Here is a 25,045-nt window from a genome sequence, read left to right as displayed (position 1 = left end):
GAAGACTCTTTAATGTTGAATGAATGAGCCTCTACCTCCACAGCTACTATTTCTAAATACTGCAGATGTATTCGGTGCTGTAATTTACTACACCAATCCAGAAGTTAGTATTGTCTGTCTCGTCTCACAGAGGACAAAGGCTCAGAAATGTTAAGTAACCTGTCAGGTACACACAGTGATTTTTTAAAAGATTTTATTTATTTATTTTTAGAGAGAAGGGAGGTAGAGGCGAAGAAAAGTATCAATGTGTGGTTGCCTCTAGCATGCCCCCTACTGGGGACCTGGCTGCAATCCAGACATGCTCCCTGACTGCATCAAACCTCTGACACGCGGTTCACAGGCCATCATTCAACCCACTGAGCCACATCAGCCAGAGCGAGGAACTAGGATTAAAAACTAGATATTTCTGAGGCCAGTGCCTCAGTATTTTCTCCTGTAGAACTGAAACCAGTTTTGTGACTTTAAAAGGGCTTCATGTGTGAAGAAGGAAAGCTCCAACCATGCAGTTGCAGATTCTTTTATTTAGAATAGATATCTTTATTTTTACTACAGTTTACATTTGATAGTGTTTTGAATTAGTTTCCCGAGTACAGAGCAGTGGTCATGCAGTCATACACTCCACCAAGTGCTGCCCCCGGTATTTGCTGTGCTCATGGGACACCATACACAGTTAGTACCATATTACTGACTGTATTCTTTCAGCTTCACTTTACCTCCCCATGAATGTTTTGTAACTACCGATCTGTATTCTTAGTCCCTTCACCTTTTTCACCCAGTCTCTCCAGCCCCTCCCTTCTAGCAACCTTTTGTCTGTTCCGTGTCTGAGTATGTTTCAGTTTTGTTTGTTCATTTATTCTGTCCTTTGGATTCCACGTACAAGGGGAACCCTTGTCTTGTACTTGTCTTTCTCTATCTGACTTATTTTGCTCAGCATAACACCCTCTAGGCCCATCCATGTTGTCACAAACAGCAAGATTTTATTCTTTTTTTATGGCCAAGTAATATTTCATTGTGTAAATATACCACTGCTTTTTTAATCCACTCATCTATGGATGGGCACTTAGGCTGCTCAGGTACACACAGTGATTTTTTAAAAGATTTGGCTATTGTCAATAACGCTGCTATTGTCAATAACGCTGCAATGAACAGAGGGCTGCATACGTTCTTTCGAATTAGTGTTTTGGGTTTCTTTGGATACATACCCCAAAGTGGAATCACTGGGTCATAAGGCAGTTCCATTTGTAATTTTCTGGAGACCCTCCATATTGCTGTCCACAGTGGCCGCACCAATCCTCATTCCCACCAGCAGTGCTTGAGGGTTTCCTTTTCTCCACACCCTCGCCAACAAGTTTGCTGACTTAATGATGACAGCCATTCTGACAGGTGTGAGGAGATATCTCATTGTGGTTTTAATTTGTATCATTTCTCTGATGATTAGCTGAGCATCTTTTCATGTCTGTTGGCCATGCGTATGTCCTCTTTGGAGAAGTGTTTATTCAGGACCCCAGTTTGGGGTTTTGGGGGTTCATATGCCATAACTCTTAAAACACTATTTTCACATTTCTTCCATTTGCATTTTACTGAGAGCCGAGAAATATGGAAATGGCCTAGATGTCCCCAGCCCTCTGAGCGGCCCTGGATGGCAGCTCTAGTGTCAGGGAGAGGAAAGGTTCCTCAGCCAGAAGACCAGGGTGTCCTTGCCAGGCCACTGCTGAATGTAGGGGTCTGTGTGCACGGGGACTGGGCAGTCCGAGCTGGACAGGCGTCCAGGCCCAGGCAGCGAGTCCCACACTGGTAGGTGAGCAGCAGCGTGAGTCTGAGGAGCCCCGGGAACTGGATTCCTGGGTGGCCTCCCATGCTCGTGTCCTCTCTGTCGTCCCCGTGCTTTGGGTAGAGCCACACCTGCACCTGTGGACACGTGTCCCTCCCTGGGCTGAGAAGAGAAGGCCCTGCACCCTGCTTGACCCAGAGCACAGCGAGGGGCAGGCTGGGACCGGAGAGTCCAGGGCGTGGGATGGGCACATAGTGCAGTCGCTCCCCATCCCTTTGCTTCTCTACTCGGAGGAGCTGATTTGTAGAAGGAGCACCTTCTCTGCAAGAAAAGCCTTCAAGGATCGGGGAAGCTGGGAACCTGAGAACCTTTGGGTTGGGCTTCCATCTGGGGCTACGGGAGGCTGAGGGATCTGAAGCAGGCTGCCTGCACCCTCCGGCCTGGAAGAGAAGTGAGAGGGAGGGTAAGGATGGGGTGTCCTTGAGGCAGGGGGCGACCATGGTGCCTGGTAAGCTGCCTTCCTGAGCCCCCAGGTGCACAGTCCTCAGTCTCATGGGTCTCATTGCCACCGCCTGTTCTGTCACTTCCCTATGTGCACTGGAATGAGCCACCCAGGCTGTCCCAGCCATCTGCCACCTCCCTCTGTGTGAGATGTCACTCCTCCCCACCCCCTCCGCTCCCAGGGTCAGGGCCAGGGCCTCCCTGGGCCCAGCTGAGTAAACCAGCCTCCACCCTGCTGCCGGGCAGCCCCTTTGTTGAGTCCCAGAGCAGACAGGTTTTCTCTGTGAAAACAAAGACAAAGCAGGTCTGACAGGGGTGCTGTTGGGGGTTGCAGGTATGACAGAGACACATCTAGTCCTGGCTGCAAAGGACATGGCATAAGGCCACCAACATAACTCTGTTTTAGAAGCTTAGATTCACCGCTTAGAAGCTATGGGAGCTCAGAGTGGTCACTTCTCCACCTCAGGGTCCACTTTCCTGAGGAGAATTGGTTGTGCTTGTGTCTGCTCTGGAACTTGGACTTTGACAAGTGACTAGGTTCCACTTGTCAGAATCAGCTTTGTCCCTGTTGGGACCCTCAGAGACTGGCACCCCCTGGAGCTCCTAGCCTCTCAGCCCCAGAGGAGGCAAGGCCAGGCAGCATGGGGAGTCCCCGCCACAACTCCAAGACTAGTTAATCAGGTCTAGACACACAGCATGCATTCAATAAATGTTTGTTGAGGGATCAAATGGGACGAAACCAGAGCTGGGAAACTCCCTTCCACGGACACGCCCTCTCCTGTGTGCTTAGCTGCACCCAGCGCAGCTCAGAGGCCAGTTCTGTTGCCTCCTTGACGTAGTCCATGGTCCCAGGGTGCGTGGGGCATCAGCCCTCGTCCTGCCTCCCAGGTTGCGCCACCCCAGACTTTCCATTTGGATGTGGCCTGGGGTTCACGCCCCTGGCTGCTTCCACCCCTTTCAGAGCCCCTCAAACCCTGCCTGGCACCTGCTGTGTCTCCCTGTCCCTGCAGGGCTGAGTCCTAGCCTTATAGAAGGCCCTGCGGCCGCACCCCATCTAGTCCTGCCCCCCACTGCTGTTCTCTCCATCCCACAGACTCACAGGCTCCTACTCTTGACCAGCAGGCCTCTTGGGGAGCAGATCCCTGGGTGGCCAGATCCCTGGAGCTGGTCCAAGAGGCCACAACACAATGGGGGCTACTTGGGTTCCTCCCTGGCTGCCCCCAGGGGCCCTGGACTGGACTGGGTGTCCTATGAAGAGAGGATGCCCATCAAGAACCCCAATGTCTTTGGGATGCAGGCTATTGTCCGGGAGGAGGGTCCTGGGCCTTGGAGGAGGTCCCTGGTGGCAGAGCCCTAACGGGGCAGACTCCACCCAGAGGCTTCTGGACCCTGGGCCAGGGCGGGGCAGATCAGGGTTGGAGCTCTCCGGTCAGCCCCTAGCATCTCACAGGAAGGGCTCCTCAAGGGCTCTCCACCAACTCCATCCCCCACTCCCCCCACCCAAGGCTGCTTCCACTTCCGGCCAGTCCACTGAGTTGGCCTGAGCCTCCACCTGAGGTTGTTTCTGTCCCAGCCCTTCCCTCCCCTTTCCCGAGGCTCCGCCTCAATTCCACCCCTCAAGGGCACCTGCTCCTGCTAGTACCTGCCAACCCATTGAGGAAAAAGCACTGTGGTTTCTTCTGACCTTGGACAGACTTGGCTGGGCACAGACTCTCTGGGCATGGTGCCCGGATCCCCTTGGGGCTTGGGGCTCCTCTGAAAGACAGGACCCCTGGGAGTGATGTCCACGGCAGCAGGAGCTAAAGCCCACTCTTGCCCTCCCTGCCTCTCTCTGGGCTGTGGCCAAGCGCTGAGCTGAGATAATAATTCCCATAGCAGTGATAACATTGTTAATGTCAAACGTTCTTTTTAATGCCTCTGTGTGCCAGGCACTGTGTTAGGTGCTGGGAAAATGTGAAGAAATAAGACAGATGCAGCCCTGCCCCCAGGGATCTGTTGATCCCAGCCCGGGGCAGGCACGGCCGGGGGTGTGGAGGGGACTCAGTACGTGGTGCACGGATAAAGAATTTGAGGAACGAGCTGCCAGTTATATCTGGCAGCAAAGATGCCCGTGGGCTGTGGGGTGAGCAGGGCGGCCACTGGGGCAGAGTGAGGCACGACCTAGCTACCACACTGCACCTTGGAGGGGGTGCCCAGACCCCGTACCTGCCTGTACTAGCTTGGTGCCCCAGCATGCTAGGGATTCAGTAACACAGCAATCCCCTAGCAACAAGGCCATTAAGAGCAAAAAGAAGATTTTGAGGACTTCCTGGAGGAAGAACTGGGATGGGTTGGGCTCAGAGTCCCTCAGCACTGAGCTTACAACATGGACCCTAGGAAGGCATCCATGGAATCCAGAATCCTGACCAGCTCAGGCCTATCCGAAGTGGACCTCTGATGTCCTCAAGTACAGGTGTCATCGAGAACCTACTGTGGGGCCCTGACCCATGTGGCTCAGTTGGTTGAGCATCATCCCACAAAGTGAAAGTTCACTGGTTCAGTTCCCAGGCAGGGCACACGCCCGGGTTGCTCCTTTGGTCCTCCGGTCCGGGCGTGAATGAGAGGCAACTGATCAAGATGTTGCTCATCCTCTCTTTCTCCCTCCCTTCCTCTCTTTCTAAAAATAAATAAATAAAATATTTTTTTAAAAGAGCCTCCTTTGGGGGATGACTGGCATGGACCCTGGAACTGCTCCAGAAACTGTACAACAAAATGGGCAAGTTCATGTACCAGATTGTGGAAGAGCGGCTCCCTCCTGAGCCCACCCTATACAGTCAGTGATAGGGGATGGATGACCCACTCCCCAAGTCACTCAGTGACATCCAAGTCCTAGGGAGCCTCTGGCGAAGGGCCTCTGAGAGACCATCTGGACACCACCTCTCCTACTGGCCCTTCCACTGTGTCAATGTGGACCCCAGAAACCTGTGCCGCTCACAGTGCTAGGTGTCCAGTGGCTGAGGTGCTGGGGGTATGGACACCCCCCCCCACACCACTGCTACACATACCCCTCCCATTTCTCTGCAAGCCCAACAAACAGCAGCACCCCAAAGGGTGCCCCCCTTCCTTGGATGGCCCCGCCAGCAGCCATTCCCCTTGGGAGTGCTAAAGACTTCCAGACACACCTCACCCCACAGCCTGTGAGCCTGATGAGGACAGAACCCCTACCGGAACTTGGCCAAGAGGGGACACAGGGTTGCTGAGAATGGCTAAACTAGGGACGTCCCCAGCATGTGGAGGCTCAAACACTGTTGCTACCCCCGTGTAGCCAGGCCCACAGTGTCCAGAAGAGCCTGAGGGTGGTGGGCAGCGCCCTGGCCAAGACAGGCACCTGCCAAGGCTGCTCAAGGGCATCCCTGGAGTCCGACGGTAGGGAGTGGGGAGAAGACCGGGAAGGGCCCCAGGTGAAGGGCTGCACACAAATCCACTCCCCTCGGGCACTTCACTCCCCTCCGGGAAGCACAGCCACTGCCCCAGTCAGCCTAGCTGCTCCTTTCCCAGGAAGCCCGGAGAGAGGACTGTGCTGGAGAAAGTCTCAGTGTCCTGGGGAAGCAGGGACAAGTCAGGAGCCACCTCTACCAGAGCCGTCCTGCTCTGCTCCCACCCCCATACTGGGCAGTGCGGGCTGTCACACTGGGTCTGCGTGTCCCCACCCCAGGCCTGTTCAAGCGCAGGGCTCCTCAACAGTGTTCGCCGTTGGGAGGACTCGCAGCACCGAGGGATGGAGGTGCAGGTTTGTCTGCCAGAACTTTGAGGAGGTTTCTGAGCAAGGCACGGCCCCATCCCCCATCTGGGCCGCCACTGCCCTCCCCCACCTCATCCCTCCCTGCGCTGGGCGCCGCCCCGAAGGAGCTACTTCAAAGGGCCTGTGCCCCAGCTTCCGCAGCCGGGCTCAGATCCACGGCCCGCACCGCGCAAGCCGGGGCAGGATCCGGGACGTCGGGGCCGTCCCGGCCCGAGGGTCTCCGAGAGCCCCGAGGGCGTGCGAGGCGGGAGGCGCCAGGGCTGAGGGGCGGGTCTTCAAAGCCCCCTGAAGTGGGAGGGTCGGGACCGCCGCGGGGCCAATCCGGGAGCGCGGGGAGCGGGGGCCGGGCGGAGGGGGGTCCGGGACCGGGCGGGCCGGGGGCGGGGCGCAGCGTCCAGGCGGCGGCGGCGGTGGCGGCGGCTCCTTAGTGTCCGGCTCTGGCTCCCGCTGCGGCTCCGGCCAGCGATGCCCCACTCCGTGACCCTGCGCGGCCCTTCGCCCTGGGGCTTCCGCCTGGTGGGAGGCCGGGACTTCAGCGCGCCCCTCACGATCTCTCGGGTGAGTCCAGTAGCCACGGGGCGGCGGGGAGGTCCTGGATCGGAGACCCGGTCCTCGCGATCCACCTGGGACCCGTATCCCCGACGTTCCTGAGGCTCGGAAGCTAAGGGTTTACCTGGGTGATTCGCAGAAGGTAGAGGAGGCTTCCAGGCCAGACAGTGTCGCCTCAACCCCCTTTCCTCCCTCCCCCGGGCCTGCCTGCCCTATCCCTTGAGGAACACCTCACGGGCTCACACACCAGCCTCCCTGCTGGCCTTATTTTGGGACAGTCACTGCAGGCTAGGGAAGGACAGCAGTCATGGGCCAGGGGTCTGGACAGATCTACAGAAGCTCAGAAACACAGCTTAGACTGAACCCATCTGAAATCTGGGGCAGAATGATGGGGAGTCCCCTCCCCTTATCAATGGTCATGTCCAGAGGAGCTGGTTCCTCCCTGAATTCGAAAAGTGAAAGATCCGTTCACTTGCCCACTCTGGTTTTGTCAGTCTCTCATCAATGACCTCAGTTGACCTAAGGGGAAGTAACCAGGGGAAAGGGATGTGTGACTAAAGGCTTGTGAGACCTCTTCCCACCAGGCCGGGGGCCAGGGTAGACTCAGCCCAGGTCCTCAAGATTCCAGGACCATACACTGCCCCGGGCTCAGGACAGAGGAGGAAGAGAAGGGGGCACAGCCCTGGGCCGAGGCTGATCTGAGGACAGAGAGGCAGAAGAAAGGACTCGGGCCCTGTCAGAGAGCGTGCCCACTCTGGGGGAGATGGGATCCTGGCCCAGCCTTGGGACCCCATAGTTTGCAGGGCCAGAACAGGGGGCTCAGACTCGGCCCATGGGGGCTCCCAGCCTAGAGGAAAGACAAGGAGAAAACCCAGGCCCAGTCTGGAAGGAAGAGGGGAGGGGACCTGGGAACATCTGAGAGCCAATCCTTGCTCCCACACACCTGCTTTGGCCTTTCCGGGGGCCTGTGTCAGGAGACCTGAAGACCACCCTCCCTCACTCTACTGCCATCTCTCGCCATGGGGGCTGGACCAAGCTGGCTGGACTTTCAGACATCTGTCCAGTTCTTGGGAGGGGGGTGGTCACCCGGGGGAGCGTGGGATCATGGAATCCCTTTTCTGGGGGCCAGGGTGACAGGCAGGCCCAGCTGTCCTGGGAGGCTTCCCACATCTGCCCTCACCCCACACTGCCAGGCCCCTGGGGCTGAGTGAGCTAGGCCCTCAGCATGTCCGGGAGCCTTTCATCTCCCATTTCCCTTAGGGAGCCCTGCTGGAGGGGGGAGTGTGTGAGCATCTGTGTCTGCTGGGTGTGTCGTGCTGTGTGTCTGCAGAGGCAGGCTGGTGAGGGCGCTAGGCCAGCCGGTGGGCCAGGCACCCTGGGCGTGAGGCCGCTGACAGGCTGAGCGGCGGCGGCTGACGGCCACAGGCGGCAGGGAGCAGAGACATCTGTTGCCCACGCGGCTGCCTGCCGGCAGAGGAAAGGCCTCCACACGTCACGGTGGCGGCAGCGGCCTTGTTTGGAGCTGATAGTGATGCAGGCTCCTGGCCAGCAGATAGACTGGGAGATGGTTTGCCTGGAAGTACCGCCCTACCTTGTCCCTCAAAGTCACACAGCAGCAGCTCAGGACTGAGGAGCCGGGATGGCTGAGCCTGGGTTTGGGTGGGATCTGAGGAGATTTACGGGGTTGGGGAGGCACAGGTCCCAGCGTGCCCAGCAGATACCTCAAGGGCAAGTCCGCAGACACTGAGGATGAGTGGGAGTCCCCACATGCAGGGGTTAGAGACCCAACCCTCCCATGCTTCCAGGGCCTCCCCCACTCAGCAGGGATAGCCACACTCAGACAGGAAGGAGGCTGGCTGCCTAGCATAGCCGGGACCTTGCAACCTTAGCCTACACAACCTCCAATAAATTGTCCAGGGCTCCTTCCCCACACACCATGGAGATTGCTGGCTTCAGCGCATCCACAGCGTTCCAGGCCACACCCTGCAGGGTGTTGGTCCCAGCTCCCCAGCAACCAGTGCCTGGAATGAACACCACCGTGTGCCCAACGCCCCATGGAAGCTTTTTGCCCTGATGATCCCAGATTGTCCTCACAGCAGCACTAAGAAGGGAGAACTCCTTCTGGTCTCATATTACAGATGGGAACACTAAGACTCAGAGAGGCTAAGGTGGTGTGCCCAGAGAAGCAGAGCAGGGACAGGAGTCCAGACGCGTCTGGAGCTTGTTGTGACTGTATGGAATGACATGGCACTGACTCTCTGGCTCCTGGCCATCACAGCCTCTAGGCTAGGTGGAGTGGAGCAGGGGCTGGGGATGTCATAGCGGCTGCAGGTGAGGGGCTGGTTCATGCCCCAGCCTCCCAGCTGACTCACTGCTCTCTGCCTCCCTTCCGTCTGTCTGTTTATCCTGCACTCAGCAGCCAGAAGGATGGGCTTGAATTCAACTCTGTCCTGTGACTTCCCTGCTTAGAGCCCTCCATGGTTCCCACCTACCTAGGAAAAATGGCAGCTTCTTACCTGGGCCTACTGAGCCCACAGGTCTGGCCCCTGCTCCTTCTCTGACTTTATCTCTTCCACTCTCTCTCCACTCACTAACAATGCTTCAGTTGCAAGCCTGCTCTTACTCGCTCTCCCAGATAAGCCATTATACACGATGACCTGGGATACGCTCTCCTTCCCTCCCTTTTTGCAGAGAAGTACACAGTAGTTATGAGCATAGGTCTTGGAGCCGGTTAGCCTGGATTGAAATCCTAACTCCTATCTATCAATTGAAGGTCCCTCTGCCCTTCTCTGGACCTCAGTTAACTCACCTAGCAAATGGGCTGGCCTTCAGAGTTAACAAGACAATGTAAGGAAAGTCGGTTGTGAGAGTCACCATTTCCTGGCCTTTCGCCCTGTCTGACCAGAACTCTCCAGGCTAGTGGAGCTGGCAGGAGTTTAGCCACCTCTGCTTTCGAGAACTTCCCCACCCACAGGAGCCTGAATGAACCCTTGTGTTGGCTGAGTCATCCTACAGCTATGGGCCCCCCTGAGGAAGAGGACTCCTCTCCAGGGTGGGGACTGGGGTGAGCTGCCCCTCCTCCTAAGCCTCTCTTTCTTTGTCTGTGATTAGTGAGGACAATGCCTCTGTCTCACCAGGAGTTTGAGAGGTTGCCATGAGCTAGTTGTGGGCAAAGCGCTGAGCTTGGGCCATGTCATGGAGCACGTATGTGTATCCATGAAGGAGAGGGGCCTGGGGCAGAGCCTTGAGGGGAGGGTGGGATGGAGCCCAGTGGGCCCCTCCCCAGGGAGGACAGGCCTGTGCAGGTACCCAGGCCATGTGAGTGAGCATTAATGGTGGCAGGTGGCTGTAGGTGTCATGCTCCAGAACATTCCTTGGGGCAGCCTATTTTGGGGCAGGTCAGCTCAGGCAGTGCGCACACCAGGACTACAGCTAAGGAGCTGCCAGCACCTCAGCTCTGTGCACTCAGTACTGGGCACTAGCTAAGCTGAACCTGGCTGGGTTTCCAGAAACTCGGACCCCCGACCCCCACCCCCAGTAAGAACAGGTGACTGGCAGCTCTTGAGCCACAGCTGGGCTCTGCTGGAGAAACTGGGTAAGAATGAGGGTGCTTAGTGTCCATTTCCAAAGGCTGTGCCAAGACTGTGGACAGGGTGAAGGGTTCCCTGGGCTGCCTCCTCAGGCCTCCCCATGAGCCCAGCCCCAGCCTCAAAGGGTCCCTCATCTGGGGACCAGCACTGCTTAAGAGGCTCCGGCTGTGGACACCACTCGACCCTCTGGGGTCAGTGGTGACCCTGGGTGGCCTGCGTGCCTGTCCTGCAGAAGAAGTGGAGGTGAAGTTGTGACCCAGGAATGCAGGCTGGCAACCAGAAGTAGAGGGCCCTGGAAAATGTGGGGAGGTGATGCCCCAGACCTAGGGTGGGGCGCTAACAACATTCACTGAACAGAGTGGGACAGAGTGGTATGGTGAGAGGCCAGAGTGGGGGCTCCCCGGGGAAATAGCCTCTCTGCTGAGACTGGAAGGATGAGGAGGAGAAAGCTGGTAATAAGGATTTGGGGTCATAGGAAAGAATGAATGTTCCAGGTAGAGCAAACAGCATCTGCACATGTGTGGAGGTAAGACAGACCTGGTGCCCGTGAGTACCCCTGGGCATTCAGATGGTTTAGATAGAGTGTGGGTGGGTGGAGGTGACTGTGGGGTGAGGGTGAAACAGGTAGGAAGCCAAGGTCATGAAGGATTTGAATGTCAGCTGAGGGCCCACTATGTGATCTATCTGGGGGGGCACCGTCTATGCAGGGTATCCATGACATGTCCATGCTTTGTCTGTATCGAGGAGCACGTATATCCCTGTGCATCCCTTGCATATCCTCGGGCAGATACGCAAGCTGCGGCAGTAATATCCCCCTTGTCTGCAGCAAGGCCACATGGGAGCTCAGCCAGTCTCTTGGCCTGCCCACCCACGGGTCATGTTGGCAGCAGGGCCACACTGGCTAGTTTCCAGTAGTTGCAGGGGTCAAGAGCAAAGCCTGCAGCAAGGCCACACAGTGACCAGTGTCCAGTCATCTAGCTTGTCTGCCTGCAGGTCCATGCTGGCAGCAAGGCTGCACTAGCGGCCCTGTGCCCTGGAGACCTGATCCAGGCCATCAACGGTGAGAGCACGGAGCTCATGACTCACCTGGAGGCGCAGAACCGCATCAAGGGCTGCCACGACCACCTCACACTCTCCGTGAGCAGGTATGGGCAGGGCCGGCTGGGCCAGGGCCACTGGTATGGGGAACAATTTAAGGGGAGGGTAAGTTATGGGTGGGCAGCAGGCTGAGTGAGCTGGGTCTCACAGCTTCACCGCCTCAGCTGCGGGACATCCCTGTCCTAAGGAGGAATGCTTTCATGGGGGCTTGGCAGGCGCTGGGTATGGGTAGTACTTTAAGAAGGGAAAAAGCCCTGTTTTAACTCAGGGCTGGACGTGTGTTGGGGGACTTGTGGCAGTGGGCAGTCCAAAATCAGAGCTGAAATAAGACCTTGCTTGGGCAGCCTCAGGAGGGGTGACTTCAATCCCTTCCCCCCTCACGTGACCAGCTTGATGACCATTTCAAAGAAGCTTCTTATTCATTGAACCCTCAAACCAACTTGATAAAGTAAAACCTAATATAGTCCTCAATCTACAGATGGGACAACTGAGGCTCAGAACGACTAGAGAGGGCTTCAAGTCCCACATCGAGGGAGCTGGGAAGCAAATTTGGCTTCCCACGTTTCTCACTCCCAAAGGCTCCTCTGCGTGTGCTTAGCTGCACAGCACTCCTGCCAGCCCCATAGCTGCGGTACCTCACTGTCTCCACTGTGGCCCACACCTCCACCCTGGTTACATCTGGATGCCATGGACAGTGTAATGTGACACAGCCCATCGCAGGGGTGAGAGTGGGGAGTCACCACACCCCGTGTGCACCGTATAGATAGATGGTCTAGTGGAAGGTCACTCAGGCTCTGGGTCTTTGTTCAGCTCCGATGGCAGTCGGCTGGGTTGTGGCTGAGTAGGATCCTTCTGCCCCTGTCTTTCTTGGATCCAGGGAAGTCAGACATAAGTGCTGAGCTCTGTCACATTCACTGTTAACAGGGACTTTCCACAGCCCACTCTGGACATGCGTGGGAGAAGCCTCCCCAAACCACAGCACAGCTAGCCGTGCCTTAGAGGCGGCAGGGAGGGGGTGACCCATCGGCCTAGAGCCATTACACACAGAGTGGGAAGGCTTCTGAAGTAGCCCCCTTTTGTGTCTGGCCCAGGTCGGTGTCCAGACTGGGGTCAAGGCCCCTGGCTGTGCTCTCTGTGCTAAGTGGCTCCAGCCTTAAGTTCAGGCCATGTGCACACCACCTGACCCATGGTGCAGAGGCCCCAGAGTGGGGACTGCAGCACAGAACTGGTCCTCTTCCAGGCCCTGGGGTCTTAGGCTCCCCAGATGACCTCTGTGGGCCTGGTGTTCCTTCTCCACAAAGCAGGGTCACATCCATCACCCGCTCCCAGACTGAGGCGCAGGCTGACTTCAGAAACCTCAGCACTGCTCTGGCCACAAGTGGCCTCTAGAGCCGCCGCACTTGGCTGGGTTCCTGGGCCCTGACTCACCTCTAGCCTTGACTGTCCTGGTTGAATAAGGGAAGCCCTGGTGGTGTTGGGGCTGGGGATGACGGCGGCGGGGGCGTGAGAGGGGGGAGGCTCACAGAGGGTGTGAGTCAGGAGGTTACCAGAGGCAATGATGTCAGGGAAGGGTGGTGGGGTGGGGGCAGGGTGGAGGGCCCCCTTCCTTCCTTCCTTCCCTGGTCATTTGTTCCGAGCCTGGTGTGCATGGAGCCAGGGGTCCTCTGACCTGTTCTACTCTTGGCGTTTCAGCCCAACGTGCTGCCCGGCCACGGAGCAGGTGCGAGCACACTCTCTGTTACCACAGTTCCTGGCCCAGCTCTGCACATGGGAACTATGGTCCTCCAGCGAGTGATTTCATTTCAGAGCCCTGTGCTCCCTCAACTCCAAAAGGGGGCTGTCTTGTGATCTGGGGACTGAGTGATGATGACATACCAAGTCTGCTCAGTCAGGGTGAAAACCTGGGGTCCTGTCCCCCAGCCCTGCCCCCAGTGATCACACCTGCAGATGCTGGGAATCAAGAACAGGGGCCACGTAGATCCTCTGGGTCAGCCTCTCTTCTCCTGGGCACCTTCCAACCTGCAAGGCCCCCGACTCTGTTCACTGTCCTGCCAGGACCTATCCTATGCTGCTCTTGGGCCCTCAAGGCCCCTCAACATGGGCTCCACCCAGCCCAGCTGCCCTCCCTGGCCTCCTGTGTACAGAGGAGGGCTTTGACCCTCCACGGGCTTTTCCAGAGGATGGAGAATGAAGTAGAGACCCAGATTCCCTGCTATGCCTATTGGTCTGGAACTCAAAGCCAGGTGTCCAACAGCTCAAGCTAACCCACACTCGCTGGGCATATTCCATGGGGCCGGGACTGGCCCAGCGTCAGCTCCAGCCCTGGGGCCTCCAGCGGGGCCTCTGTGGCCTATTATGTGTGGTTCAGAGGCTTTCGCACAGCCCACCTTAGGCCGTCATTTTGCCTAACGGTGGCAGGTGGGGCCCCCTGCGCAGCCTGAAGTGAAGGCCTGGCCGTGCAGTCGGACGCCTGAATAAGCCCTTCATTCTGACCTGACGCCCAGAGCCACCCTCGTGACTCCAGGGACTTTGTGCCCTCTGACCTTCAGACCTCAGACTTGCACTTCTCTTCTGGCTAGAACATTGGGGAAGCAGAAGGCAGGTGGCCACCACACTCCTGTCAGGCATACCCCAGCGCTCTCTGTGGTGGGGGGCCTCATAAGAGCTGAGTTGGGGTGGTCACCCAGTAGCCTGGCTGAGAGGCCTGGAACCAGATGCCAGGAGTGCAGTGTTGCCCCAGGGGCAGCAGAGGTCCCTGCCACAGACCCCCAGAAGGCTGCGGGTAGAGAGGGATGGGCAAAGGTGAGGAAGCGCAGAGTGGGTGTGGAGTACACGTGCAGAAAGTGTTAAAAGCCCTCTGCTGCCTGGGGGAGAGAGAGAGGGTTGAGCGGCTGGCCCCCTGGTGAGCGGTCAAGAAACCCCAGGAGGCCTTTTGGGGTGAAGTGGGGACATTATTCCCCTTTGGTCTACCCAGCCTCCCTTCACACCCACCGGACAGCCCAAAGTCCACGCATGCCCCACCCCCCCGCCCCCGCCGCCCCACCTGCCTCCCCACAGGGCTACTGAGTGGCAGGCCTGGGCCCCGGCCTGTAGCCTCTCCGCCCGCCCATCTGCCCTGCTTATGGCAGGTTTACGATGTTTTTCTCCCTCCTGAGTGGTGTTTGGCTTCTGGTTTCTATGGTGAAGCAGGAATTTCCTAATGGCCTGTTTCCCATCTGGGCCGGGTAGACATTGGTGATGACTCTGCCAGCATCAGCAGGAGGGAGGCGTGCCCCTCCGAGCCTCCTCCGTTCAGCCTACCCCAGAGCCCACGGATGAGAGGGGTGAGGGGATGTGTGAGGGGACAAGGGGATGGCAGGTAGACATGAGGGGCCTGGCTCACCCTGCAGGGAGGGGGCCCCCCTGCGGGCTGAGCTTATTTGGGTAGGCCACAGAGACAGTAGAAGAATGGAGAAGCTGCAGCTTCCTGTCTGGGAGTCAGACCAGAGAGGGATGGAGCAGCTGGGACACACAGCCCCATCCCAGGTGGTTGGCAAATCTAGAGTCTCCCTGCCACAATGGCTGCCATTTAGGCACAGGAGAAAGCACTGAAGTGATGTCCTTCTCCATACAGGGGTGCCAGGCCTAGCCCTGGGTGTCTCTGGACCCAGAACCCAGCCCCTCTGGGCCTTAGTTCCCAGGCATAGTAAGCAGAAATATCTGACCATCCTAATTCCTGCCACAGGCCTGAAGGCAGGAGCTGGCCCGGTACCCCAGAGGACAGCAAGGCTCAGGCACACAGGATCCACATTGAGCCCGAGGCCCAGGTATGTAAAGGCTCAGAGCATGCCCAGGAAGAGGGGCCAGGCCTGGACCACAAGTTTAACTGCACTGGATGTCCTCACCGAGGCTCTTGGATGCCCAGGCTAGACTGAAGCAGAAGGCTTCTCTGGGCCATGCCCAGCCCCATCCCACGTTCCCCAGGTGATGGGCACCCGCTGGGGGCTCTGAGTGTACTCCAGCAAGCCCTGGGTCTGGCACTAAGGTGTCCGTGGTAAGGAGGGACTGGGCCAGGCCTTGGCTCAGGGCTGCCACCCACCCTGCTGGGTTTCACTCTGGTGCCCAATGGTGCCAGACCAGGAGGATGTCACTAGGCTATGGAGTGACCTCAGGCAATGTGGGGCTCTTCCGTTTCATCCTAGCCTTGGGTACCGACCTGGCTGGAGCCACAGGGCTGACCTTAGAATGCCAGGCAGTCCCTTGCCCTGTCCAATGCTGAAATTTTCTCCTGGCCATCCTGTGACTGTGCCTAGCAGACCTCAGGCTGGAGGACTACTTGCTCAGTCACCTCTGCGTATGACAAGAGTCGCAGCCACAGTGCTGTCCTCAAGGAGAGTGAGGGGATCCAGGCTGCTCTGTGACCTCTTTTTGCTATGGGCTTGTGGGGCAGCCAGTTGGCAAGACCTCAGTATCCAGAGCCAGCTCAACATCCCCATGTCACCTAGTTTGGGCAAGGTGGAGTTTGGGCTGGTGCGTGATGGAGCTAGAACCGTGAACCCGAGCACGTGGGACCATAGCCTGCTGGGCCTGCTGTGTCCACTCTTGCTATGGAGGCTTCGCTGTATCAGAAGAGAAGATCTGCTGTGGCCTGTCCCTCACCATCTATCCCAGTCTCCAACTTACTCTGACATTTGCTCCCTACCTTTCCCTTGCTGGTGAGGTCAGATGCTTATCACATGCCAGGGAGTACCTGTTCTGGAAGCGTAGAGACACTTACCAGTTCTGGGATGGTAGAAGCCAGGGGTCTAAGTCCACATGACTCTATCAAGGAATCAGAGAGGGCTTCCTGGAGGAGGGAGTATCTAAGCCAAGACCCGAAGGAGGAAGAATAAGGTAGGGAAAAGTACGGAAAGAACACATGTGCCAGGAAGCATATACCAAGGCCCAAAGGTGAGTCTGTATACCATAGATCAGAGGAAAGAAAGGTCCCAGGGGGTGGGAGGGGAGAGGTGAGGGGTAAGGTGATAGGGCAGGGTCACAAAGAGGCTCTTGGTTTGCTCTATCCAGAACCTCAGCTGTTCTTGCAGAGATTCATGGCCACACCTGTGTCTCAGAACCTTGCTCTGGTAGTCCCATGAACCCAGGGCCTGTAGGAGCAGGGGGAGAGTGTGAGGGGGGGAGACACGTGGCAGGTCAGCCACACCTGACATGGGCCAGACAGAGCTGAGCAGCGGAGCACAGGCCCACTATGTGAGGCTCAGGCCAGGATGGGTAGGACAAAGGGGCCTCAGCTTGCTCTGTTGGGTCTCTAGGAAAGGCTCGGGGCCAGTGGGCCCTGGGGGCTGAGGACTGCAGAGCAACTCCCCCTGTCCCCATGACCTCTTCTAGGACCAGGCTGTTGAGGCTGGAAGCAAAGGGATTTTCCATAAGCAACAGGGCTGCCTGCCTTTGTACTTAAAAGGTCATAAGCTCCATGGGTGGCGAAAGAAACTCCCCCACCCAGCCCCTGAAAAGCTGTATCCAAAGTAACACAGACACAGGGCCCATTGTCCCACACTGTTCCCACCCTCTGCCTGCAGGGGGGAGGGGGTGGGCCCAGCTGGAGCCAACAGAGCAGCAGAAAACCACAGTTGGCCCTAAAACCAGCACAAGATGCCCTGGTACCAACCCCACGTGGGGTGCAACAGGGCCAACTGGAGCTTCAGGCCGACCTTGCGAGTAGGGTTATAGGAGGTGCTCCTCTTGAGCCTCACGTGGGAACACGGGAGGCACTTGGCACCGTCCAGAGTGGAGAAAGGATGGTGACAAGGAGCGTTTTCCTGGAGAGGGTGGCATTTAAGCTGAGAACCAGGAGACGGGTTAAGGCTAGCCAGGTGCAGCAGGCAGCCCTTCACACTCAGCCTGTTCTCTCCAGACTAGCAGAGGGCTGGAGCTTGGCTTCTGGAAGGTGCCACTGACTCAGCACCCACCTCTGTCCAAGCTGAGTGTCCCACATTCTGACCACAGTCACATGGGTGCTGATGAGCAAGGAGGCAGTTACCCCCATCCTGCTCACTAATCCAGCTGAGGCTTCAACAACCGAATCAGCAGCTGGCAGGTACTCAGAGTGCGCAAGCACATGGGACCAGGTGCACCACCACAGAGAGGGGGACCCAGGAATGGGGCTCAGGAATGCCCATGACAGCTATTTATCCAACAAGCATTTGCTCTGTGGCAGGCACTATGCTAAATGCCTTATATGCAACCGTCTCATTGTATCCCCACAAGGAACTTATGACATAGAGCTCATCATATGTTCCATTTCACAGAGGAAGACACAGAGGTTCAAAGGTGAAGTGACTTGTTCAGTTAATGAGTGATAGAGCTGGGACTCGAATCAAGACTGAGGTCACTATGCCCTATCCACTGAGTTCAGACCTAGAGAGGCCATGCCACAGCCTCACACCCCGCTGGGTGGGCATGAGTGAGGGCCTCCTTCCCCCAGGTCCCTCTGATTTCCCCTTCCTGTTGAAGCCTCCTCTGTACCAGGCCCAGCCCTGCCCCCATGGCCCCATGGCCCATCTGGTCCCCATTAGAGGCCAGGCCAGCCTTGTCTGCCTGCTTGCCCCCAGACACAAGTACTTGACTGCTCAGATTTCCCAGGGGCTCATGTTGGGCCCAGAGGGAACACGAGTTTTCCTGCTGCTGTCGCATCCTTAATGGGGGCCCACCTGGGCAGTTCGAGACCTTCTCCTTTGTCCGTTGGGGTGGGGGATGTGGTGGTATCACCCCCATTCGGCTGCTGGCCCACCCTCTCATTCCCCAAGCTCCTGCCCAGCTGCGAGCCTGCGGAAAGCAGGGGCAGTCTGGCAAAGCCCTGCGGCCTTGGCAGTGCCCCCGTGCTGGAGGCAGCCTGAGCTCAAGTCAGGCTCATTCCCCCAGGTTAGGCATCCTTCCCTCCGCACCTAGCGTCCCTGTCCCCACAGCAGAGCAAAGGGAAATTTATACGTCACCTTGCAGGCTGAGGCCGAGACCACCTTCAATGGCCTTCAGTCAGGCTGCTGTGGCCACCAACCTTGTTCCAGCCATGGAGGCCACAGTGGTCATCCCCAGGGTGACCAGCACTGGCTCTGAGTGTGTGTGACTAGGTTATGTAGGTGGGGCTGGTGTGTGTTGTCCTCATCGTGTGTAAGTCTGTAAACACACTTGTGAGAGTGTGTGTGCCTGTGTTTGCATTGCTGTGTGCCCGTGAACGTGAGCCTACACAGCCCCAGACTCTGTGGGGACAGGGACCCATGGTCCCCTTTGAGACCCACACCCACAGAGATCCTCCCCTTCTTATGGGCTGAGGAGGCATGTTTGGGGCACTCCTCCCCAAAACATTTCAGCCATGGCATCAGACTGGCCATGCGTTAGTGGCTGGGCAGCCCTGAACCCTGGCCCTGCCTCTGCCCCTCATCTGCTATGCCTGTGGAAGGCCACCAATTTGGCCTGGGGAGCAGGAAATGGGGGTAGAGGTGGAAGCCTAGAGGGGGCTGACCACACAAGGGCACACTGGCACACCGATCTCCTTATGGGCAGTCACCTCGTCTCCCGGCCCCTCACAATGGCAGCAGCAGTGAGGCGGCCTTGCTGGCCCAGATGAGCAGCCTGCATGTGTCTCAGCCTTCCCCCACCGAAGGCCCGTGGGCACACAGTGTTTGATGACCCTTCCTGGCTTCAGGACAGGAGTTACTTTTTTGTTTCTAGCCACTTGCCCATCCAGAATCCCGGACGTCTCTGGCAGGTAGGGAGGTTTGGCACCAGGACCACCTCTACAGGGAAGCCGTACACTCTGTTCCAGCTGTGCTGGCCTCATAGAGCCATTGGGGATGCCCCCTGGTGGTGGAACCACGCAGGGCTCCTGAGCCAAGGCTGAGCCTCAGGCATTGGGTTTTTGCATCTGACTTTCCATGGGCGTTTGGGGGCGGGGTGAATCAGGCTCAAGGCTCAGCCCTTCCCCACAGACGCCCTCCCTGCCTGGGCACCATCGCCTAGAGCTGCCAGAGCAGGGGTAGCCGGCAGGCATCCAAGAAGGCCCAAGCATGGCAGGGGAGGGAGTGGGTCTACCAGGAATGGCCAGAGGCCCTACCTCAGAGGGTCTCCCCGTGCCTCAGGCCTCTCTCTTTCTCACAGGATGGCAGTCCAACCACCAGCAGGCGGTCCTCAGCCTCGGGGATTGGCCCCGAAAATGGCCGATCTCCTTATGGGCAGTCACCTCGTCTCCCCGCCCCTCACAATGGCAGCAGCAATGAGGCGGCCTTGCTGGCCCAGATGAGCAGCCTGCATGTGTCTCCACCCTACAGGTAGTACCGGAAATGTGGCTTTTGCTGCCACACCTAGATCCCCTCTTAAGCCCTGATCCCTCACATCTCTCTAGGTCCCATCCTGACCCTGACGCTTGATCCGTGGGTCGCAGCTGCCTGCATTCTGACCCATGAAACTTTCACCAGACCCCTGAGCGGGCAGAGTGAAGGCTGGCACTGCAACCCTGTCCCTTCGCGCATCTCTTTCGCCCAGCACTGACCCAGCCAGAGGCCTCCCGAAGAGCCGAGACGGCGGCATCGACTTGGGCTCCGAAGTGTACCGGATGCTGCGGGAGCCCGCCGAGCCCCCGGCCGCTGCGGAGCCCAAGCAGTCAGGCTCCTTCCGCTACTTGCAGGGCATGCTGGAGGCCAGCGAGGGCGGTAAGACGCTCTCCCCCGTCCCCACGCGTCTTCCCACTCCTTGAAGGCCTCGGGCCGTCCCCCTGCCGCCCCCAAGCGGCGCCTTCGCGACCCCAGGTCCTGCCTCCTAGCCATCCGTCCCTCCCTCTTCTCGGTGTGGTCCCACATCCCTGGCGGCGCCGACCCGGTCGTAGCCCCTTTCCTCACGCCCTCCAAACCTCCTCCCCGGGCTGCGTGCCGAAGTCCCCGGAAGCCCGGCTCAGCCCCACATCCCGCAGAAGTGCGGTTTTTACCTTTTCTGACCTCCATCCGCCCGAACCTGGCTGATGCCACCCGCGCTCCCGCTTTCAGGGGAGCGGCCCGGGCCTGGTGGCCCCCGGAACCTCAAATCCACGACCAGCAAGCTGGGAGCCCCGCTGAGCGGCCTGCAGGGGCTGCCCGAGTGCACACGCTGCGGCCACGGCATTGTGTGAGTACCCACCTCTGCCTTCCCCACGCGGCCGCGCTTCACCCCGACGTGCCCGACGCCCTGGGCTGCGCAGTGCTTGCTAATCTGTCGCCCGACTCTGTCCTCTGCTGGTTTCCCAACAGGGGCACCATCGTCAAGGCGCGGGACAAGCTGTACCACCCCGAGTGCTTCATGTGCAGCGACTGCGGCCTGAACCTCAAGCAGCGCGGATACTTCTTTCTGGATGAGCGGCTGTACTGCGAGAGCCACGCCAAGGCGCGCGTCAAGCCTCCGGAGGGCTATGACGTGGTGGCGGTGTACCCCAATGCCAAGGTGGAACTCGTCTGAGCTGCTCCTGGAACGCCCCCTCCCTGCCTCTGCTTCTTTTAATGGCCTGCGCGGCTTGTGTAAATATCTGTTTGCCCCTGCCTCTCTAATAAACTCCCTCTACCGGGGCTCGCCCGCGGCAGTACCTCAGCCTGTCTCCCTCCAGCGCAGGCCCTGGCTTCCAAGGGTTCCCTCTGTTCAGGTTCCAAGCATGTCCTGGGCACTGGGTGCAACGACGAGCAAGATGGGCACTGCGCAGAGCAAGGAGGCCACAGCCTGGGTGGATGGCGGAGTGAATCACAAGGGGCAGTTCTATTCAAAGAGGCAACGTCTGGGGTGCCATATGGCGATGCCACGCCAAAAGCTCTGACCTCGGTGGAGTCAGGGAAGGTGTCAGCTGAGAACTGAGAAATACAGAGGAAGAGCTGCACAGGGTGAGGAACTGTGTGTGCAAAGGTGTGGCAGGGGTGAACACAGACAAGAAAGGCCCTGTCTGGCCACCAGCACGAGCGCGGGCAGCCCCTAGCAGCTACAGGAGAGACTGCGCCTAGGGGTGTGTATGACTGGCAGAGGTTGGGACTCTGTGGGCAGTATCTGTCTCCCTGCACTTTCCCAAACTCTCTCCTGGTGTTCCTCCCTTTCCCCTTTTTTCTTTCCCCTTCCCCTCTCTCACCACCAGGGAGTGCGCCTAGTGCCGGGGGGCGGGGCGGAGCAGGGTGGGGTGTGGATAAAGAGGAAGATTTCAGAAAGAGCACTCAGCACAGCTTGGTAGCATGTACGCCGGTACGGACTTACTCTTTAAAAGTGTTAACGCTGCCAGAGCTGGTGAGCGGAGTGCGCACACCCAAGGACGCGCCGGGACTCCCGGTCACGTGCAACTCTCCTCCGGACTGGAAGTAGCCTCGTTTATTTGGTGCTGGTTTATTTAGTGAGTCCGAATAATACACATGCTTGTGCTATTGTCAATTTTGTACCATCACAAACCACAAGACTGTCGTCAGTTCACATTCTCACCATCAGCACACAACGGTACTCATTTCCTTGTGCTCTTGCAACACAGGACATTTTTTCCCCACTTTTGTCAACCTAAGTAAAACTCGATCTGTAGTTGCTTTAAATTGCATTTGTCTAATTACCCGAGATGAATATTCACTCAACACATTGTGTTTGTTCTTGGGTGCTGAGCGAGCAGAGGGGAAGAGTGGTCTTCTTCACGAGTTCTTGTGTGAAATGCTCTAAACCCTTCACTCTCTTTTCTGGTGGTCATTTAAACTTTAGAAAACATAGGAACTTTTCACATTTTTGTAAGAATCCTTTTGTAAGAATCAGTTACCCCACTGATCTATTTTCCTGTTCCAGTGACAATATCACACTGATGTAATTACCACCGTTTAACAAAGAACTTGTTCCTCGTTTACAAACGTGTCAAGGCTGTTCTTGAGCGTGCTCAGTGGTCCGCTTTAGACTCAGAGTGCCAGGCTGTGGGAAAACAAGCAAACCAGCCTCTGAACCAAGCATGGCTGGGGTCGCCCTGGACCTACAGACTCCCTGAGAGCTGGCGTAGAGTCCTTTCCTCCCGGGGAATACTGTGACCTGGGCTCACTGTAGCATTTATTCAGGTGCCGAGTACGCAGTCTCATCCATATTTATTTCCGTTTTCTTCTTGTAGATCTCCTGTTCCTGCCTTATTTTGCTCTTAGGATTACTTCCAAAAGCTTCTCCCGCCACTCCCACCCTCCCTGAGGGAGCATAGCCCCTGAGACGTGAGGCGAGAAGCGGGGCCTGGAGTCCTGGGCCTGATTCTGCGGGTGGCCGCAGCCTCCCCAACTTTGCACTGCTCTGCTCCTCCCCGGGTCATACGCAGTGCAGCGAGGCCCCGCCCCACCCCGCCCGGCGACGCGCACGCATCGGCGCACGCATGCGTACTCCGGGTCTCCCCCGCCGCCTCCGGGCCGCGTCAGAGTAGGGTGGGACAGTGGGAGCGTTGGCCCATCCGTCGCCGTCCGGCCTCGACTGCTGCCGTTGTCCGGGCCTAACCCTGTCATAGGCGGGATGGACGGGAGGACGGGCAGCCTGGGAAGCCAGAAGGCGCAGGAACCGAGTGGAGATATAACGGAGTTACGGGCACCGGCCTCCAGCGGGCTCTCAGACCCAAATCGGCAGACTCCGCCCCTCCCTCGCCTCATTTGCACCCGCCGCGCCGCAGTCACCAGCCGCCGGGGCTCCCCTTAATCCCGGGACACGCAGTCACCCCCTCCTCCCACGGAGACAGCCTCCCAAATTGAAGGGTCCTTGATCTCCCGCGGCACCATCGGCACCCCCAAGACCAACAGCTCGACCCTCACAGGGCTGCGGCCACCGGAGCAGCCCTTGTCCACGCAGGCATCCCGGGGAGGGGTCGGCCGGGAGGGGTCGGCCGGGGAGACAGTAGTTGACAGAAGTGGCGCCCAGAGCTGTCAGGCTGATTTGTCCTCCCTGTGGTTCACTTAGTCTCAGCCTAGTGCCCCAAACATCTCAGCCCAGGGGCCGAGCACAAATGTAATGGACATGAAAACCCTGGGACAGGGTCCCTGTGGGACATTGTCTCTGTAACCCAGGGTCTTGGACCTGAGATGAGGCAGGAGGAGAGACAGATCAGGTTCCCCAACTCAGAGTGCCCCGACCCACCCGGACAGGCTGAGCTCTCATTGTCCCCAAACCTGCCCCTCTCAGGCTCCCACCTCCAGAGCCTTCACCAGAGACTGGGACATCATCCTTTAAACCCGCACCTCAACCATCCCATCCACCCATCACTCTATCTGAAGCTATGCCTCCTAAGCATTTCTGGGGCCCATTTCAGGGCAGCTGGAGGATTCTCTCACTCCCTTGCTTCATGGACCCCTCCATGGCCCCCAGGGCCGTGAGGATGGAGGCCCGGATTGATCAGTTACAGGCCTAGCATTTGAAACCTCTCTGACCTCAGGCTGCTGATCTCTTGGCCTCACTTCCCCTGCTGCACCAGGCAGTTCACCACTCTCTGAGCCGTCCTGTCTTTTCCTATGCCTCAGGCCTTCTCCCAAGCTCAAAATGCCTTTATTCTTCTTCATCCAGCAAGCCCCTCCTCACTCCTCAAGTCCCAGCTCCACTGTCCCCTTCCCTAGAGCCAAGCCTGGTCTACCCATGCCCAGGCAGAGGCAGCAGTTCCCATCCACATGCCCTCCACTCTATCCCCTCCACAACCCCGTCAGCAGCTGGGACAGAGCCTGGCCAGACCTACCTCTGTCCTGCCCAGAGCTAGTCCAGGCACCGAGAAGTGTAGGAGCCCCGGGGCCAGTGCACACACAGACACAGCCTGGGCTTCCTTGCCTCCCACCACCTTCTTCCTTGAGGGCAGCTGCCACCCACTCATTCAACTACTTATTTACTAAGATTTTACTGTGTTCCAGGCTTGGCGCTACCTCCTAGGAAAACATTTTGAACAAACAAGTACAGATTATAGGCAGTGCCATAAAGGAAATAATTAGGTCATCACTGGAGAAAATAAGTGATCCTGTCATGTGACGAATTTAGAAAGACCTCACAAATACAGTGACATTTGAGCAGAGACCTGAGGTGGTGAGGAAGCCTCTGTGTGGGCACCTGAAGAAACTGTAGCCCAGGCAGAGGGGGCAGGGAATACAAAGGTCCCAAGCAGGACAGGGAGAGGAGGCATTGCTTGCTTGTTGTCCTATGAACAGTGAAGAAATGGCCGGAGAGGTGTCAGTGAGGTGGCTAGGAGTAGCAGATGAGGTCAGAGAGAGGTGGGGACAGGCAAGTTGACCATGTTGGCCTTGTAAGTCACAGGAAGGACTTTGGGTTTCACTCGGAGATGAGAAGCCAGAGGACTGGCATGACCTGGGCTTTTATGTTTTAACCAGAATCACCCGGGCTGTTGTATGAATAGGCTGTGAGGGGCAAAGGTGGAAGCAGGGAGACCAGTTAGTAGGTGTGGCTGCATTCATCTCCACTAATCCCTAACTAGCCCACTCCCCTCGGCCCCCACAGCTACAGCCCCAGCCCACATTCTCCTGCCTGGGTGCTGCAATAGCCTCCTGCCTGGCCTTCCTGTCTCCTGTCTGGCCACCTAGTCCCCTCTCCACCCAACAGCAGAGTGAGCTTTTTAAAATGCAGTTCTGATTCTGTCACTGCCCTCTATTAAAACTCCTGGCTCTCCGTTGCTCTCAGGACAAAGTCTAAACTCCCAGTCCCCACCCACAGGCCCCAGGACACACAGCCCCTGCTGACTGCTATCCCCATAACTCACACTGATCTGCAGGTTCAGCTTCATCAAGTTCTCTT

At 57.7% G+C, this 25,045-nt stretch overlaps 2 protein-coding genes across 3 annotated transcripts; one reads left to right on the top strand and one right to left on the bottom strand.

Moving 5' to 3' along the window:
- Nucleotides 1–1,174: 1,174 nt before the first annotated feature.
- Nucleotides 1,175–24,116, bottom strand: LOC123812961. Its single transcript, XM_045829924.1, has 2 exons — nucleotides 23,985–24,116; nucleotides 1,175–2,211 (listed from the first exon to the last, which is right to left on the bottom strand). The coding sequence occupies exons 1-2, from the start codon at nucleotides 24,114–24,116 to the stop codon at nucleotides 1,675–1,677; spliced, it is 669 nt and encodes a 222-aa protein (XP_045685880.1). The 3' UTR covers nucleotides 1,175–1,674.
- On the top strand, nucleotides 6,426–20,867 carry PDLIM4 (PDZ and LIM domain 4). Of its 2 annotated transcripts, XM_045829002.1 has the most exons (7): nucleotides 6,426–6,611; nucleotides 11,186–11,337; nucleotides 15,015–15,096; nucleotides 19,424–19,593; nucleotides 19,808–19,974; nucleotides 20,305–20,422; nucleotides 20,545–20,867. In XM_045829002.1, exons 1-7 carry the CDS (start codon nucleotides 6,519–6,521, stop codon nucleotides 20,747–20,749), a joined length of 987 nt encoding a protein of 328 aa, XP_045684958.1. In that variant the 5' UTR covers nucleotides 6,426–6,518; the 3' UTR covers nucleotides 20,750–20,867. The 2 variants fall into 2 exon arrangements, with proteins under 2 accessions (XP_045684958.1, XP_045684966.1); XM_045829010.1 differs by lacking the exon at nucleotides 20,305–20,422 and having other exon boundaries at nucleotides 20,545–20,752.
- Nucleotides 24,117–25,045: the final 929 nt, after the last annotated feature.

The sequence above is a fragment of the Phyllostomus hastatus genome, unplaced genomic scaffold (genome assembly GCF_019186645.2).
Source record: "Phyllostomus hastatus isolate PE091 unplaced genomic scaffold, TTU_PhHast_1.1 phas_contig_150, whole genome shotgun sequence".
Taxonomy (NCBI): Eukaryota; Metazoa; Chordata; class Mammalia; order Chiroptera; family Phyllostomidae; genus Phyllostomus; species Phyllostomus hastatus.
The sequence above is the reverse complement of the archived record's forward strand: the minus strand, read 5'-3'. Positions and strand labels throughout refer to the sequence as shown.